This window comes from Chionomys nivalis, chromosome 11 (assembly GCF_950005125.1).
Source record: "Chionomys nivalis chromosome 11, mChiNiv1.1, whole genome shotgun sequence".
Taxonomy (NCBI): domain Eukaryota; kingdom Metazoa; phylum Chordata; class Mammalia; order Rodentia; family Cricetidae; genus Chionomys; species Chionomys nivalis.
Genome location: NC_080096.1, coordinates 8,999,579 through 9,017,247, shown reverse-complemented (window position 1 = coordinate 9,017,247; position 17,669 = coordinate 8,999,579). Strand labels below are relative to the sequence as shown.

At 43.4% G+C, this 17,669-nt stretch overlaps 1 protein-coding gene across 1 annotated transcript; it reads right to left on the bottom strand.

Moving 5' to 3' along the window:
* Positions 1–6,248: 6,248 nt before the first annotated feature.
* Positions 6,249–16,874, bottom strand: LOC130884253 (arylacetamide deacetylase-like 4 family member 1). Its single transcript, XM_057785295.1, has 4 exons — positions 16,710–16,874; positions 11,705–11,921; positions 8,633–8,696; positions 6,249–7,023 (listed from the first exon to the last, which is right to left on the bottom strand). Exons 1-4 carry the CDS (start codon positions 16,872–16,874, stop codon positions 6,249–6,251), a joined length of 1,221 nt encoding a protein of 406 aa, XP_057641278.1.
* Positions 16,875–17,669: the final 795 nt, after the last annotated feature.

Below are 17,669 nucleotides of genomic sequence, written 5' to 3'. Positions count from 1 at the left end.
TTATTTAGTGAATTTTGGGACTGGTATAAAAGTAAGGGGTTATGGAGAGGAGGGGAGAAGGGAAGCAAAAAAGGGAGACAGAGGAAGAGGAACAAGACAGGAAAGAGAGAAGAAAGAAAAGGAGGAAGAAGAGAGAGAGTGGAGAGAAGGCGCAGAGATCAGCTTGCCTTGGTGGGAAGTTGGGAGGGGAGATTGGGAATGGGTGGATCTTGTCTCTTAAAGGGACAGGTTATCCAGGTGACAGGGAAGGTCAGCAAAATGATAACAGCATGATCCTTGATTAATATTATATAATTCTAAGTCCCTCCATTTTTTTTTTTTTCAAATTTGCTATTTTACAGTCTCTTGCTGTTACTAGAGTCGACAGACTGTTCTGGTCACCACTTCCCACAAGCAACAATTCTGCTGGGTTCTGCAACATTACAAGACTCCTGTCTCCTAGGAATAAATGAATCAAGTTTGTCAGGAGAATAGCTTCAATTTCCATTTGCATTTGGCTTATGAAAAACTCAATATTTAGGACTCACGATTCATGTTCCTTCAATATGAATCTCTAGAACATTATAAAGTAATTCTTCCAAATGTATTCTGCTTAGCATATTCACATCTGGACTCATTTCTGAAACATCACAACCATTAATAGTGTGTGTGTGTGTGTGTGTGTGTGTGTGTGTGTGCACTCAGGTGTTTAAGAGGACACATTTTTAAAGTTTCTTTTTTATTTCACATTGTAGGTTTTTTTGGGGGGGAGTCAAGACAGGTTTCTCTGTAAAACAGTCCTGGCTGTGCTGGGACTCACTTTGTAGACCAAACTGACATCAAACTCAGAGATCTGTTTGCCTCTGCCTCTTGGATTCTGGGATATCGAGGGCTTTGAGTACCTGCCTCAGTACCCCTCAGGACTCAGAACAGGATGTCTATGGTAGGTGAAGATCTGAGGGTAAAAAGATTGACTCAGGTACATTACCTCTGCATGTCCTTTATTTTTCAGGCGAGAGGACAAAGTGAAGTGAAGGGACGCAGAGAAGAAAAAGAAGGGGTGATCTCCATGAGGTTTCTACTTTTTAAAGACATAGCTGGAAAATTCCACAGGCAGGGAGAATGATAATATGCATATCAAAATCACAAAAAGAACAGGTAAAACCTGACAAAGCATCACTCCAGAACTGGTGACATGACCCAGGAAAGAGCCAGCATCCAAGGGGAAATACCTGATCTTCCAAACCATGAGATAAGTTGCTAAACAGCCCTGGATCCTAGATTCACTCATCCTCCTCATCCAATTTCTTTTGTAATAACCAGCTTTGGTAACACCAAGATTTTTTTGTTAGTAAAAGTGGGGCACACTGCTTTTTGTGCTCAATGTTTGTCTTCTACACAAATTTCTATGTGGTCTATTAGCAGGTAATTTTGTGGGGTTGACTCTATGTAAATCTGGCTGTTAGAATGAAGAATAAATGTTGTCACTCTAAAGCCTCATGGTGTGGGGGAATGGATTCTGTTACCCATGCAGAAGAAATTGCACTACTGAGGTCTTTTGGGAATGAATCCTACTTCGAAGGGTGAATCATGGCCTCACAAGATTTTCACAGATATGAGCATGACTTTTCCAAAAGGCAAATGTTTCCACAGCTCTGCAAAACAGATTATTCCATGTGGATGTGTACATATACACTTCCTGTGGGTCTGGATATTGGTCTGTCAGCCGTGCATTCACGTAGACTCTTGTGGGCTCCAACAATGGGATTAAAGGCATACATTACCATGGCCAACTTCCTTCCATGTTGTTTTAGAGGTGGGTCTTTCTTGCCACCTTTGTCACTGTGCTGAATGCTCTAGACTAGCTTACTCAGAGAATCCCAACCAGTTCTCCCGTCTCTGCCTCCTATCTTGCTTTAAGTGTCCTGGGATTATAGATGTGCACCACATCTGGCTTTTTATACAGATCCAACTAAGGTTGGCTTGTGTCTGACTCATCTCCTTGGCCTCACAAGTGTTAATTTTGAGATTTCAATTAAATTTTTATGAGGAGGAAAATTTTCGAACATGGATTTCACAGATCTTGAGGATGAATCCTTACACTCCAGGTATTTGAACTCAACTCCAGGGTTGAATAAAATCTACCATGTTAAAGCAAGAGAAAGTGCTGAGGGTCATCTGAGCTATTGTGGGTGCTCCTGTCCCACTTATGATCTAGCAGATACATCGACACCCAAAGAATTACAAGGCAGACCCAAGAGTTTAAGAGTAAATGACCTGGATACTCCACAGAGTAAATACTGTCCTTTTGAAAGATGACTTGGAGATAGCCACTGATTTTGGCAGAGACTGAGCACTTCAGCATGTGTGAGGGTTTTCTCATCTTTCTTTTCTTCTTCCTTCCCTTTCTTCCTTCCTTCCTTTTTTGTCTTGCCATATAGACTAAAATATATAATTTATAAAGAGAGTGCATTTATGAATGTCTTTCTGTATGTTTTGGAGCCTAGCAAGCTGAAGAGCAAGATAGCAGTATCTGATAGGAGCCCATGCGGACTAACAGCCTGAACTATGAACCCCAGAATTTTGCAGAGCCCAAGTTTCCCATCATGAGCTGATTGTTGGAGAAGAAGGAAAGGTGACGGTGCACAGCACTGATCCCTTCTCCCCACTTCATCCCTGAGAAGATTCTTGCAACCCAGATCTGACCCTGAAGAATTGTTGATGGTCAGAATCTCAGTGGGACATTAAATTTTCCATTTTATGTGTAGCAGACAATGGTCAGAATGAGGTGCTACAGGTCTATAGTAGAGTTTCTAATGGTCTGACTGGATGGTTAGAAACTTCAAGAAAAAAAGAATAATGGAATCTGAGGCTAATTAGACAACCATCTCAAAATGAAGTGAACTGTGATGACAATAATACTCCACTGACTGTTAGTCTATCAAAGAAGACTTGAGGATGTTGGTGGTGCCAGTTCATGAGGTATCTGCTGAGAAAAGATGCAGATGCGGAGTGATGCTAACCCAAGAGCTGTACGCAACAGAGGTGAACTGTCCTAATTTCATTTCTGTTGCTGTGATGAAATATCCCAATGGAAAAAAAAAACTTAAAGTAAAATTTCATTTATTTCAGCTAGAATTCTAGATTGCCGTTCATGATTTTGGGAAGTCATGAACTTCAAACAGTCATCACATCCATAGTCAAGAGCAGGGAGAAGTTAATAAGTACGTACTTGCTTGTTTACGTGTATACAGCTCAATTTCAAGACTCCCTACCTAAGGAATGATGTTGTCCACAGTAGGCTGAGACTTCCCACAATTAATTTAGGATAATCACCCATAGACATTCTCACAGGTTAGCCCAATGTAGGCAATCTCTGACCTCCTAGGTGATTCTAGATTATGTCAAGTTGATAACTACATCTAACTACCATACTTTACCACTCCTTGACAACTCAATACACAAACACATTACTTTTACCCTGTAGCATCTACTCACTGTCCTCAAGGCTTTTTTTCATTATATATAATATAGTCCAAAATATCTTAATTGTGAGCTCCTATAAAATTAAAAACAATTTATATTCCTATATCATGCAATAGCTCAGTAACATTTCTACTCCAAAATGGCAGAACAGGTTATAGCAAAAAAGCAAAACTAAACTCCAGCAGAAATAATATAAAATCATATAGCTCTAATATCCAGCTTTTGGGGCTCATAATGTAATTTTGATTCCAAAGGGCTTCAGTAGCTCCACTTTTTTTACTCTGCCACCTATACCATATGCTGCTTCTCCCTTAGGCTTAGTGCAGCTCCAGTCCACAATTGCAGCTATGGTTGGTGGGCATCTCACAGTCCTGGCATCTCCAATATCATGGGGCCTCAATTGCAATTGAGGCTTCATCTTTACAGCTTAATTCAGTGGCCCCTCAGAGCCTCTCTACAGGGGTTCTGATCCTGTCACACTATACTAAGCCTCAGCTGATCTCCACAATGCTCTCTAATATTGTATCTTTCATGCCTTCAAATCCAGCTACCTAGGGATGACATTTATGGCAGTTTGAGATGTAGCCCAGTCCCCTTGTATCACCACTTCTGTATATGAACCCAAGAGCACATTTTCCTGGGCATTTGCTTTCAAAGTCAGGCGACCTGCTACCTTTAGTCTTTCCTTATTGGAATTACCTAGGAGCACCACAAGATGGTGCCTCCAATGGGTGAAGTCTTGCCCTTAGGATGTCCCTTTTATTGTCCCAGTTCAGCATTTTAAGGGTGGGTACCTCTGTGTCAGTTACAGTTCCTCTCTCAGCATCAGCCTGAATGCTCTCCTGGTCTGCAATTTCTTCTGTCAAACAGACTAGTTCATCGTCTCGTAATTCAGCTTGAGTTGGGTTCTCAGGCTCTCATAAGAAAGAAGAAGCCAGAGTCCCATATTCTTGGTCAAAATGCCACAGTAACAGCCCTTATCTTCATTCCAATGAAGTCCTCATTCATGATCTGGGTCTGCACTATCTCTGCTACTCCAAACATTTTCTAAGTCCCCACTAGAAAGGTCCATTAAGCTCTGCTTCTGTCAGTCAATGGAATTTCCAGCAACATCCCTCACATTTTCACCTGGTTTTTTTTTTTTTTTTTTTGACAAATTGTTTCAGGTGCCCAAACTCACATGGTCAGGTTTATTACATCAATGATCCCACTTTGAAGTATCAATTTCTGCCCTAGTTTCATTTCCTTTGCTATATAAAAATATCCTGACCAAAGAAACAATTTAGGGGAGGAGAGGTTTATGTTAGCTTACAATTCCAGGTTACAGTTTATCATTCTGGGAAAGTCAAGGCAGGAACTTCAAACAGTTGGTCACATCACCGCCACAGTAAAGAGCAGAAGTGAATGCAAGCGTGCTCACTTGCTTGCTTGTGCTCAGACTGAGTTCTCCACCTTCATACAGTGTGAGCCCTCGTCTAGGGAATGGTGGCTCCTATGGTGGGTTAGGTTTACCCACATCAATAAACTTGAGATGTTCCCCTCCCCAGACATGGCCATAGTCCAACCCAATGTAGACAATGGAGACAATCCCTTCTTGAGACTCCTCCCAGGTGATTCTAGATTGTGTCACATTGCAAACTAAAGCTTACCAGCGTAGAAACGTAAGGTTACACAAAGCCAAAATGACAGGCATCGAGATATAGGATTGGATATTTTCTCTGCTGAATTTTGATCTTCTTAACTTGTTTTCTTCTTGTTTATACTTTTAGAACAGAAATGTTCTGTTGTTTAGTGGAAGCATAGGTTGCTTTGTTGTTGGTTGTTTTGTTGGTTTTTTTCCTCTTTTTCCTTTTCTTTACAGAGGTTCAAAATTATGTAATTGTCTTGATATCAAAAGAGACTTTTGGCTTTTGAACAAAAGATTAATGGGAACTTTCAAAGGTGAAATCAATTAGTTTTATATTACAGGATTCCCCAAGAACACACAGAAGTCATAAATGTGAAATACCCTCCTTCGGCTCATTTGGATATTTAGTCCCTAGCTGGTGGTACTGCCTTACATGGTTGTGGATCTTTTAGTGGCTGGAATCTTACTGGAGGAAGCAAGCCATTGGGTCGGGACTTGAAGTCTTGTGGCCCAGCTCCTTCCCTGTCTGCTCTCTGATGTCTGGCTTCTAATGCAATATGACCAACCACCTCATGCTTCTGTTGCCATGGCTTTCATGGTGGACTCCTCTATAAAAACATGAACAAAATAAACTTTTTCCTTCTTAAGTTGCTTCTTGTCAGATATTTGGTCACGGCAGCAAAAGTGACAGGTATTCATTGTTAAAGGTAGAAGCCAAATCTAGTTATAACCATAAAGAAGTGACTCACTTCTCCTCTTCAGCACCCTTTCCTTTTCTACAGTTCAACCACCCTCAACTTTTGTATCTATCAGAGACTAAACTGCTCTATAAGACAGAGTCCTTGTGATATAATTGTCTTTGAATTACTAATCTGGCTTTGAAACCAGCTGAGGAGACAATAAGATGAACCAGCTCAAGGGGATCTGAACAGCAGTGAATCATCAAGTCCTTTGCTGATGTCAGAGGTCATCCTTGACTTATCCTACTTATGTGTGCTGTCGTATACTTCTTTTTCTCCATTTTCCTTTATGGACTTTGTTTTTGTTTTTCATTCTGTTTGTTTATTTGTTTCTTTAGGGTTGTTTGTTTGCAGTGCTAAAGTTTTAATTGTGCATGCTAAGCAATTGTTTAACTACTGACTTCACCCTCAAGACCTCATATGCCCTTTATGTAACTGACTGTAGAATTCATAACCTCATGTGAACAAGGAAAAGAGAAAATGCCCTTATCAAATAAAAGTATGCATCCGTGAAAGCCATCTTCTATATGGCACCAGGTCACAGGGACCCCCTGGTCCTCCAAGCGTTTCTTGTAGAGCAAGCAGTCATCGCGGAGAACATCATACTCACAGCTCACCAGGAATGCTTCAGGAAGCTGAGCAATGGTCTTGTCATCTGCTAGGAGAGGTGAAGCTTCCAAATCAAAAATACGTGTGGTTTCCAAATAGGCAGTCTCATTAAAAGGTTCAGGAAACTTGGGTTGTAGGCCTTGGCTCTTGAATCTTTGGGGGATGTTGTCAGAGCCGAGCCATTTCCTATACATCTTCCAGTAGTCTAGGGGTATATTTATACCTTTCAACATAGCATCCATCCAGGAAAGGTCAATGGCCAAATACTTACACGCACAAGTCATCAAAAATTTTCTAGGTAGGAATGGGGCATTTTGATTCTGCTGGTAAGATGGTAACTGAAAATTGACCACCTGGGTGATTGGATAAATCAGAACCTGAGCCCGAAACCGGGGGAGATCTTGCCTGCCCAATAACACCTGGGTGATAATGGCTACAGCCCCAGCTCCTATGCTTTCTCCACTAATCACCAACCGAGCAGGATCTACCCCATAGGTTTTCAGGTCTTTCAAGAAGTGGATGGTGGCATTCAGGCAATCCTGGAAAGCAGAAGGGTGATGGTGGTCAGGAAGCTTGCGGTACCTAAGGAGGAAAAAACAAACAAACAAGCATACAGAACGCTAACACATACAGGGTTTAGTGGAGGCTATTCAAACAGCACTCTCTATGCCCAGAAGAGACAGAGCCTGACTGAACCTTAAGAATGACCCAAACAAATAAAGATGATGCCCTGATTAGCTTCAACTGCCATCAAATGGGGCCTCAATTAAGGAACTTCCTAGATCAAATTGACCTGTGGCCTGAACCACACTCAGGAGGCAAAGGCAGGCAAATCTCTGTGAGTTCAAGGCTAGCCTGGTCTGCAAGACAAATCCCAGATCAGCCAGGGCTGTTACACAGAGAAACCCTGTCTCAGAAACAAAGCAAAACAAAAAAAATAAAAATTAAAAAAAAATAAATAATTGGTTGTGGGCGTGTCTTGTGGGAAGATTGTCTTGATTGTTAATTGGTACAGGATAGCCAATACCACTGTGGGCAGCACCATTCCCTGGGCAGTGTAACCCTAGGCTGTTAAACATGAGCCTCCAAGCCAACAAGCAAGAAACATTCTCCGTGTTCCCTGTTGTACTTGGCTGTGGAGTAAGTTTCTTGGTCAGAGGTAATGCTTTGTGGACTAATAAGCAGGCTGCCTTCAAGCCCCTGCCTTGACATTCCTTAATGACAATCTGTGACCCAGAGTTGCAAGCTAGAATGAACCTTTCTCCTGTTTTTGTCAGGGTAAATTTCCACAGCGACGGGAAGGAAACTAGCCTGGGGCTATCCTCATTGTTTTCGATTTGACTTTGAATACCCTGCCCAGTGTCGGATTGGCAGAGATTCTCCATTCAAATACATATAGATCAACAAATCCCACAGAAAATTATGCAAGTTGAAAGATAATTGCTCTGAAAGCTAATTCCCACAAAAGTGGGAAAACAAGCCATGACAAGTACAGGCCAATGACATGTCTTATTGCCTGTCTGGAAAAATGGGGAGGCTAAGGTTAAAGTCAAGATGAAGGTGGTTCAGCCGGACATAACAGGGAAGAGAAGAGAGTGAAGGGCAGCAAGAGAGAAGAGAAGAGGGATGGTCTCCTTGTGTATGCCACTGCCAGTGGATTTTGGGTGTTTATAACCTTGTTCCACTTCCTGTGCTTGCTGTTGAGGATGTGAGCTCTGGGTTTGCTACTCCTACGGCCTTGCCTGTCACATGCTGCCTGCCATGCCTCCTAGTCATGATGGACTCTTACCCTCCTGGAATCTTTCCCAATAGACTAAAATAAATTCTCTCTTCTTTAAGTTGCCTTTTGTGGTGGTGAATTTTTTTTAAACTATTTTTCATTTAGTTTGTAATTATGTGTATACGTATGAGTCTTTGTATGGGTTTGTGCGCATGGTGCAATGCCCACAGGAACCAGAAGAGGGCATTGGATTCCCCTGGAACTTGAGCTACCAGTGGTCTTTGAACCGTTGTTGTGCTTTATTTAACTTTTCTCTACCTAGATTCCTTCACATCACAGTGCACCTTTCTATCTCATTTACTAAATGGCCACGGACTGGTCCAGAGCAAAGCAAGGCCATCTAATCTCGTACTCACCCTATCATGGCTCATTGGTACCTGCTGAAGTCAGTGTCTAATGTAAGTTACTCACCCCACTGACAGCAACACTGAATCCGTCTCCCGGGCCAGGTAGCTGCATGTGTTGTGGTAACAATCTGTAAGACAAGAGCAGGTCCAATGCGGCCCATGAGGAGGATCTAGAAGAGTCAGGAGATGACATCCTTCCTGTCTTCTGATCCTTGCCACCTCTGAAGTGACTGCAGCCAGATCTTCAGGGAAAGCCAGTTACCATTCTCAGGGCTTAAGGGGATTTGGGGCTCCTATTCAGTATCATTGAACTTTATAGTGAGGAAACTGGGGACCAAAACGCCTGGGGAGTCTGAAATGGACAAAGCTAAGATGGTGGAGTTTAGAATGAGTTTAATATGTTTTTTGTTCTTGTGAAACAGGGTTTCTCTGTGTAGTCTTAGATATCCTGGAACTCACTCTGTAGACAAAACTGGCCTTGTAACATTTGTATGTTTCATATTGAATAGGAAATATACAAAGGCTGGATAAAACAGTTCGGTTATGGGGAGTATAGCTGAACTTAGAGGTGGAGCCTCTAAGATTGCTGGGTTGCACATTCAGGTCCAGCTCCAGGCCTAGAACCCGAGAAGTACATCTTAAACTCAACCCTGTCCAGCCCTGGCTGCAGACATACAGAGGTACTAGGTAGCCTGTGTACACGTCTTCTGCTCAGGACCCACTGGACTCTGAAGTAGGAACCAAGAACCAGGATTTTGTACATTTCACCAAGTAGTGTAGTGATGATGGGCAATCGCTAGGTGGAAACAAGGACTTTCGATGATCTGGTGAGAACTGAAACTAGGTGCTGAGGCCAATGCGTCGAGGAGTGTCAGCTGAGGCAGGAGGCCAGCTCCTGTGTTAAAGCTCAGAACAGTTGTGCTTCCGTCTTGCTGTATATTTGCGTCATCCAGGCTCCCCTGAGTACAGGGACTGTCTGGGACTGCCTTCAACAGGGACTGAACTGACTTGTAGGAAGGGACTGGGAGCAGGTGTGACATTAATGGACAGCCAGTATGGAGTCCCTTTATGAGCTGGACCCTTCCACCTGTCCAGCTTCTCTACGCTCTGTCTCACTCACATCCTTCCTCCAACTAAGGACCCCTAGTAGCTCCAGTTTTAGAGTTTTGTACCTGTCACTCACTCTGCTTGGAGTGGATAGGGCAGGGTTGAGATAGGGACACATGCCTGTGGACCCTGAACCAAAGGAACGGCAGGACTTCAGCTTCTCAGATAAGGAGCATCTCTATGGCTGTTTTACACCACTGAAGAGCCTGACAATCTAGGAGATGCTTCCAAGGGTTTCTGAGACTGAAAACTGGTACTGGACAGGGATGGGACCCCCACAGGGTTCTAATAATAGTTAATTCAACACTTTCAGGTGTAGAAGAGCCACAGATATTTCTGCCACTAGGTGGCAGCAAGTAACCCCCATCTCATCCTGTTCTACGCACGGAGAGGACCATCCATCTGTCCTTGTCTACCTATATCCATGCTTCTCACTCATTCAACCATTTGTTCCTTTGCAAATTTACCCTTGCACTCAACCATCAATAGATAATTATATCCATGTGTGTATAAGTCAGTCAAAAATTACAAGCAATAAGGCCAAACACTAGGGATCCAGCAACACAGACCACACAGGTCTCTCTCTCTAAGCATTTCCATTCTTTCTAGGGGCAGAAAGACAGGAAATAAAGGAACACAGGGGTTGGGGAACCAAAGAAAGCTGATATGGTAACAAATGCCATAAAGACATTTAACAAGTAAGATGTCATGGGTGGAGCTGGAGGGTAGGTGTTTAACCTCAGAATGGCAGAAAAGTTCTGTAGGTAGACATTGGGGGAGGTCACCTGAGAAAGGCCATTTGTAAAAAGACTCAAGATCAAAAGGGTATTCACCCATTCCAAGTCAGCCATGGGGGATATGTTTTGAGAACAAAACAGCATGCCCAGAGGACCAGGAGGGATGAGCTCAGAACAGCAGCACAGCACAGCTCAGCACAGCTCAGCACAGCTCAGCACAGCAGCATAGCTCAGCACAGCTCAGCACAACTCAGCACAGCACAGCACAGCTCAGCACAGCAGCACAGCGCAGCACAGCAGCACAGCACAGCAGCAGCACAGCTCAGCACAGCAGCTCAGCACAGCAGCAGCACAGCTCAGCACAGCAGCACAGCAGCACAGCTCAGCACAGCTCAGCACAGCAGCATAGCTCAGCACAGCTCAGCACAGCAGCATAGCTCAGCACAGCTCAGCACAACTCACCACAGCACAGCACAACAGCAGCACAGCTCAGCACAGCAGCACAGCACAGCACAGCAGCAGCACAGCAGCAGCACAGCTCAGCACAGCAGCAGCACAGCACAGCAGCAGCACAGCAGCACAGCTCAGCACAGCAGCAGCACAGCACAGCTCAGCACAGCAGCACAGCTCAGCACAGCACAGCTCAGCACAGCAGCACAGCTCAGCACAGCAGCAGCACAGCACAGCTCAGCACAGCAGCACAGCTCAGCACAGCAGCAGCACAGCACAGCTCAGCACAGCAGCACAGCTCAGCACAACATGATGCTACAGCAGAGCAAGTGCAGCAGAGGACAAAAAGTCACTGCCTGGGAGAGGACATCACAGGGGACAAAGAAGGGACTAGATTGCAGAAATGTTCTACGAGGCGTGTTTTTAAGACCCCTGTGGTTCTTAAAGCAGAACAGCCTACAAGTTAAGAAATGGAGAAGAGACGCCTAACTGAAAGAGTGCAGTGGGTACAGCCTCGTCCACTGTGTTGGTTCATCAGAGCTGAGGATGTGTGATTTGGGGATCTCAGATGAGCCAGTGGAAGGAATGGAAGGGAGGAATCACACCAAAAACTTGACTGCTAGTGACACTGTGTCCCCTCCTGGATTAAAGCTTATTATAGAAGGCGTTTCCATGGAAACCACAACCTTATTGACTGGCATAACCCTTGGGCTCTGTCTGGTCTCCTCAGAAGGATTTCTGGCTGTTGCTTTCTTTGTATCCCTCCCAAGAATTCCCAATGGAATGTAGATGTAGTTATGTCAGTTGTAAGAACCCCCCTATACCTCAGAAACACTTCTTACCCAAGCTGCCAAACACACAACCTCCTCCATGGTAGAAGATGATGCCTCGTCGGGGGCCAGAGGAGGCAGTCTTGGGCCGGAATAGTCTCACAGGGATTGTTCCAAAATGCAGGTTCTTTACCGACACACCATAGTTATTCTTTGGCACCACCAGGTCTTGGATGAAGCGGAAAAAGTGGGGCATGGAGCAAATTTTCATCTTTTCCAGTAAATTCCCCTGCAGGGAGATAGAAGGGAAAGACAGTTGGCTCCCTTCCACCGTCATCCATTCCTTCCTCTCTAGTGCTGTGGCCCAACATACTGTATGGGTCAACTCAGGAGTTGGCCAAAGCTTCTAATTGGATGGAATTGTTTCTGTAAGTAAATCAGTGCCTAGTTGTGAAGGTCTAGGAGATGAGGGACACAAACTAGGAGAGAAAAGCTATTCCTCCTTGTCGTCAGGATTTCCCAGTGGCCTTTGCAACAGTGGTCCCACAGTTTTGATCCTATGCTAGTTCCCAGCTCATTTCTCTCACCTGGCACTTCATCTCCTAAGTACATCGGGTGCTTCTTCACATTGATTTACCCATTCCTTAAAAATACATCACGAGACTGAGTGTGGTGGTGCACACCTTTAATCACAGCATTTAAAAGGCTGAGGTAAGCAGGTCTCTATGAGTTGGAGGTCTACATAGTGAATCCCAGGACAGCCAGAGCTGTAGCTGTGTATAGTGTTTATGTTTTGTTTTGATTGACCAAAAACAAACACAAAGACCCAAACAAAAATATGAGGAGAGCCACTATTTCTAGTCCCGTGGTCATTTTATGACTCACATGATAGCCTCTGTCACACACAGTATACAGTAAAGTTGAGTGCTGGCCCAAAGCCTACCACAGAGACTTGAAGTTTCTCGGTGCATCCTTTGCAGCTGTGAGGCCCATGCCTAGTTCAATTTCTTCTCCAAACTATGTGCTCCAAACTACGTGACTCAGTGACAACTATTCTCATAATTCTCTCATCCACAAAGCAAGATTAATGCGTATGTACTCTAGGACTTCTGGGTGGTGTAAAGTGGATGGGTTATGAAAATTACCAAATGGTGAAGTTTGCTTATGGTGATTATCTTTTTCATGATAGTCTGAGCATCAACTATGTGCTTGTCAGAAACTTGTGGTATTCTTTAAGAGTGAATGACAGGGATAGAATCCATTGGTAAGCCTGAAAGTCAAGGCCACTGTCATAATTAGGGTTTCTATTGCTATAAAGAGACACTATGGCCATGACAAACCTCATCAAGGAAAACATTTAATTGAGGTGGCAGTTGACAGTGTTAGAAGGTTAGTCCATTATCAGCATGATGGGGTGGCATGGTGGTGTTCAGGTAGAGAGCACTGGAGAAAGCTGCTACATCTTGATATGCAGGCAACAGGAAGTAGACTCAGACACTTGGGCAGTATCTTGAGCATAGGAGACTTCAAAGCCTATCCCAATAGTGGCACACTTTCTCCAACAAAGCCCTACCTCCTAATAGTGTCATTCCCTTTGGGGTCATTTTCTTTCAAACCACCACAGGTACTTTAGATTTTTGAGGAGGAAAAGGTGAGACTAGAACCTGGTAGCCACAAATGTCTCACAACAGGACAACTTTGGACTATGACTTCTGTACTGACTGACATGATGTGGGATTCCCCTCTGTATGCTGTGAATATCATTGGTTAATAAAAAGAACTGCTTTGGGCCTATAGCAGAGATATAGGGGAACAGAGCTAGGCAGGCAAAACTAAACTGAATGCTGGGAGAAAGGAAGCAGAGTGAGAGAGAAGCCATGGAGCCCCACTGGGAACTTTAGCTGGTAAGCCATAGCTATGTGGCAATACACAGATGAATAGAAATGGGTTAAATTAATATATAAGAGTTAGCCTATAAGAAGCTAGTGGGCCAAGCAATGGTTTAATTAATGCAGTTTCTGTGTGATTATTTTGAGTCAGAGCTGCTGAGCAGCTGGGGACCAACAAGCGGGCCACTTACAACACTGACATGGGTACTGGATTAGTGAGTTCAACTTTTTACTCCTAAACATATTGGCGGACACCAACACATGTCCTGGTGGTGGATTCCACCTGGAAGATTAGACATTTGGGAGTTTACTTGCCATGTGGCCTTTTATCTTAATGGGGAAACACCAATGATCTTAGGATGTCTTTAACAGTTTATACAGTCTGCAACCACACCCCCAAATGCCACCCTCTTCCCTTCCCCTCCTCTCCTGTTCCATTACACTGAACTCCAGACTGAACCTCCAAAGTCCAGTCCCCTGGATCTCTTAGCTAACAAGATACCCATGTGCCTCTTCCCTCGCCGCCTTTAAGCGGCTAGCTCAGGTGTCACCTCTCAGCAAGGCAGGTTTTTTCTGCCTCTCCCTAGCAGAATTCATGGTCTCCTGCTTTTTCTTCACCAGAATGAGCTTCCATTCAGGGCACTGTTCTGAGAGCAGGTTGGGCATGTCCATGAGTGTGCATCATTTGCTACTAGAAGGGAAGCTATGAGTGATGTTTGTCTTTGGCATTCACCTCTGTGCTGGACGCCTTGATTGGCACCTGGATTCAAGGCCCAGTGTGCCACAGTGCATAGTCCCATTGAGCACACACACAGAGACTGAGAGTGTCATGAGAGATAAACACAGCACAGCATTGGCTCCGTGCATAAGCCTCTTTGTTTGCTAGGAAGTAAGGAAGAGGGAGTTTTGTCTCTTCTGCAATACACTGAGGATGGAAGGTTCTAAGAGACGTTTCCCAGAGTGGGATGACAATGACTGGTCTGTCTCCTGACATTCATCCTCAGGTCCTTCTCCAACTTATACTTTTCACCAAGCTTGGTATGGCACAGATGCCCATCCCAGTGTTTAGTCACTCTATTGATCTTTTATTCAGTAAGCACGGGTTGGGCATCTATGTGGTATCAATCCAGAAAACCAAAGAGAATCTTCAAAGGGTGAAAAAAATCAACTGTAAACAACCTGTTCCTGATAAGAATACTCAGTTAGCTCTTATTGTCACAGAATTAAAAACCTCAACAAGGTAGATTGTGGTGATGGATGTCTGTGACCTCCTAGAAATTCCACCAGTAGGGACAACCACAGTGTCTCTCTAAACACTGTGAAAACATTCTCAGGGTAAGGGGCACAAAGCATGTTTGTTGATAACCATTGGTCTGTACCTTGACACCTCCAACTCTCCTACACAGTTTATGACTCAATGCCAACTCACTTGTGGACGCACCCTAAGAACACAGATACAGTCTTGCTTCTAATTTCATTAAAGGTCAGTTCATCCTAAAGAACACAGCTTATGTTCTGTGATCAGGCTGCCTGTTTATACCATACAAGTGACTCCAGAGAAGTCACTACACTGTCCAGAGGTGCTCCTTCAGATTGAACCTGTGAAAATCTAATGTCTTAGCAGAATGACTCATACTCCACCCCAAACATGCTACTTCAGAATAAAAATTAATTAAAAGCATTTTGTGTTCCTGTTATTTGCCTTGAAGCAAAAACATCTCTTGTGTCTCAAACCCAGGACAGAGAAAATGAGTCTAAATTCCAAAAACCAATTAAAAAAACAATCAACTTTTATTGTTTTTATTTTTCCCCACAAACATACTTTCTTACAGTGTATGGCCTGTAAAAGTTTTAACACCTTTCCTTTCTCATTTCTCTATGACTTTATGATTCTGTGTCAAAATAAAATACAAATCCTCAGATATAACCGCTTTTTAGCTTATACTCATTATATATTCAAATAAAGTGATAAATACCAAAAACCATCTATCTCCAGTTAATCTCTCTTTTAATTTTCAAAGCTCGAGAACAGAGTCTAAGAAGGAAAATACAATACTATTTTGCCCTTCCCAAATTTTTAAAATAATAACAGTAGTAATGCAGAGAATTAAAACACTATGGAGTTCTTAGTCCTATATGGGACATCTGTATCAAACTCCTCTCCCAGGCTCAGAGGTCTTCACAGAAAGGTGTACAGAAAGATTATAAAAGCTAGAGGAAGTAGAAAACTTGAAAGAAACAGTGGCCTCTGGTCATACCAAGACTGTAGCATATACAAACTCAAAGCAACATCACAGTTTGTACAAGACCTCCTCAAGCACAAGCCAGACTGAACTTTCAGCACAGAGGGAAGAAAGGTAGGACACAGAACTCCAGTACTAGCTGAGGGGCTGTTGACATGCGATAGCATCTGTGTGAGGAAAAGTCTGTTTATTAAATGATGTGACCCCTGGTGGTGGACAAGACTCCAGGGCAGGCTCAACTCCCAAGAATGCAGAAACTTGACTTGATGAAAATAAATTAATTAATTAAAAAATCAAAGTTGTGTGGGCGGGGAGTGGAGAGGGTAGAAGTAGCAGGAGAGGTAAGAAGGGTGAATACGATCTAAGTACATTATATGAAATTATCAAATAATGAAAACATTTTAAAAATTAAATGGGAACAACCTATACCAAGAAGGTATTAAAATCTTGTGCTGTGGTTTAAGACTTCTGGTTTCAAACATGCAAAATATACCAAGAACCATGGGGACCAGGGCATCACAACATGTCAAACCCTTCTACACCTAACTGAAGATTCTATTTCTACCAAAAGAACAGTAGGCCCATTTTTCCCAGCTGGTGATGAAGACATAGCTTTATGCTACTCTACCAAGGTAGGACCACCACATGTAATTCCTCCCCCAATTTTTATCACACAGACTCTACAGTCCTCATCAGAAACCTTCTCCATGAATTTCTTCCAAAGTAACTGTCCCCATGCCAGTAGTATATGAACTGAGAGAACTTAATGGACACTGTAATAGAGCCACAGTATTTACAAAGTCCTTATCACAATGTCTGTCATCATCACTGACCAGTGTATATTATCAGGCGCTCTTAAATTATATGGATCTTTGCCAAATCCTTTCCCAAGGCTGGGATTTTGTCTACACCAGGCAGAACACAGTCGTTGAAAACAAAACTTACCAATGTTATTGTCAGCTGGAATACATAGTGTAGAATGTGAAATCTCACTCGGTGGGTGATGGGAAAAGGAATACGGACAGTGAAGATCTCCTCCATAAGAACCCACATACTGACCCCCAGGACCAGGAGGCATGCAGCCATGAAGAGGATTATTGCCAAGATCATGGTGGTCTTGTCCCTTCAGAATGCACTAAGGAAGACCTGTCACCTGGAAAGATCTTACAGAACTCTCTCCTCCACAGATCCAGGTACCTTATAACACAGGGAGAGACTCCAGGGGCTGCCCCCTCCCACTGTAAGCAGCTATGACACTCCGGGAAATGTCTTTCTGTGATGCTCAAAGGATTACGTCAGCTTTCCACCTGGAGAAGTTCCTGCCTGGCAGAAGTGGAGCCCTGGTACCTTGTTCCAAGGCAGGTTGAGATTTATCATACCACTTGGGGAGAGTCACCAGCTGATGAGAGGAGTGATACCGGTGAGGAAGAAATCACTGGAATATGGTGTCAACGCATTACTAGATGTGTGGGAGATTGGAGAAACTTACAGAAGTCACATCAAGGGCCCTACAGGTCTTCTTTCAAGAGAAAAACCAGAGATTTGAGAGATGACCCCATGACATTTGATGAGAAAAAACAGAGGGGCTTTTGGGAAGTCACCCATATACTATTCTCTTTTCTTGATAACCTGATGTGCTTGCTCTCAGTAATTAGCTTTACAATTACTCCTTGTCTTAGCCACATCTTATGTTTTTATGCCTTATACACTGACATCTATGGTATAGCTGATGTCACAGGGGATTAGCTAATTTAGAGACAAAAAATAACCTCACCTTGAGCACACCTACCTATATAAACCAAGACATGCAAGAGAAACACCATCTCCTTTATTGGGTTCTCAAAATAAAGAAAGTATGGTAATTCTCCTAAATAACTGAGCGACTGGAGAGTGTATTGAATGAGA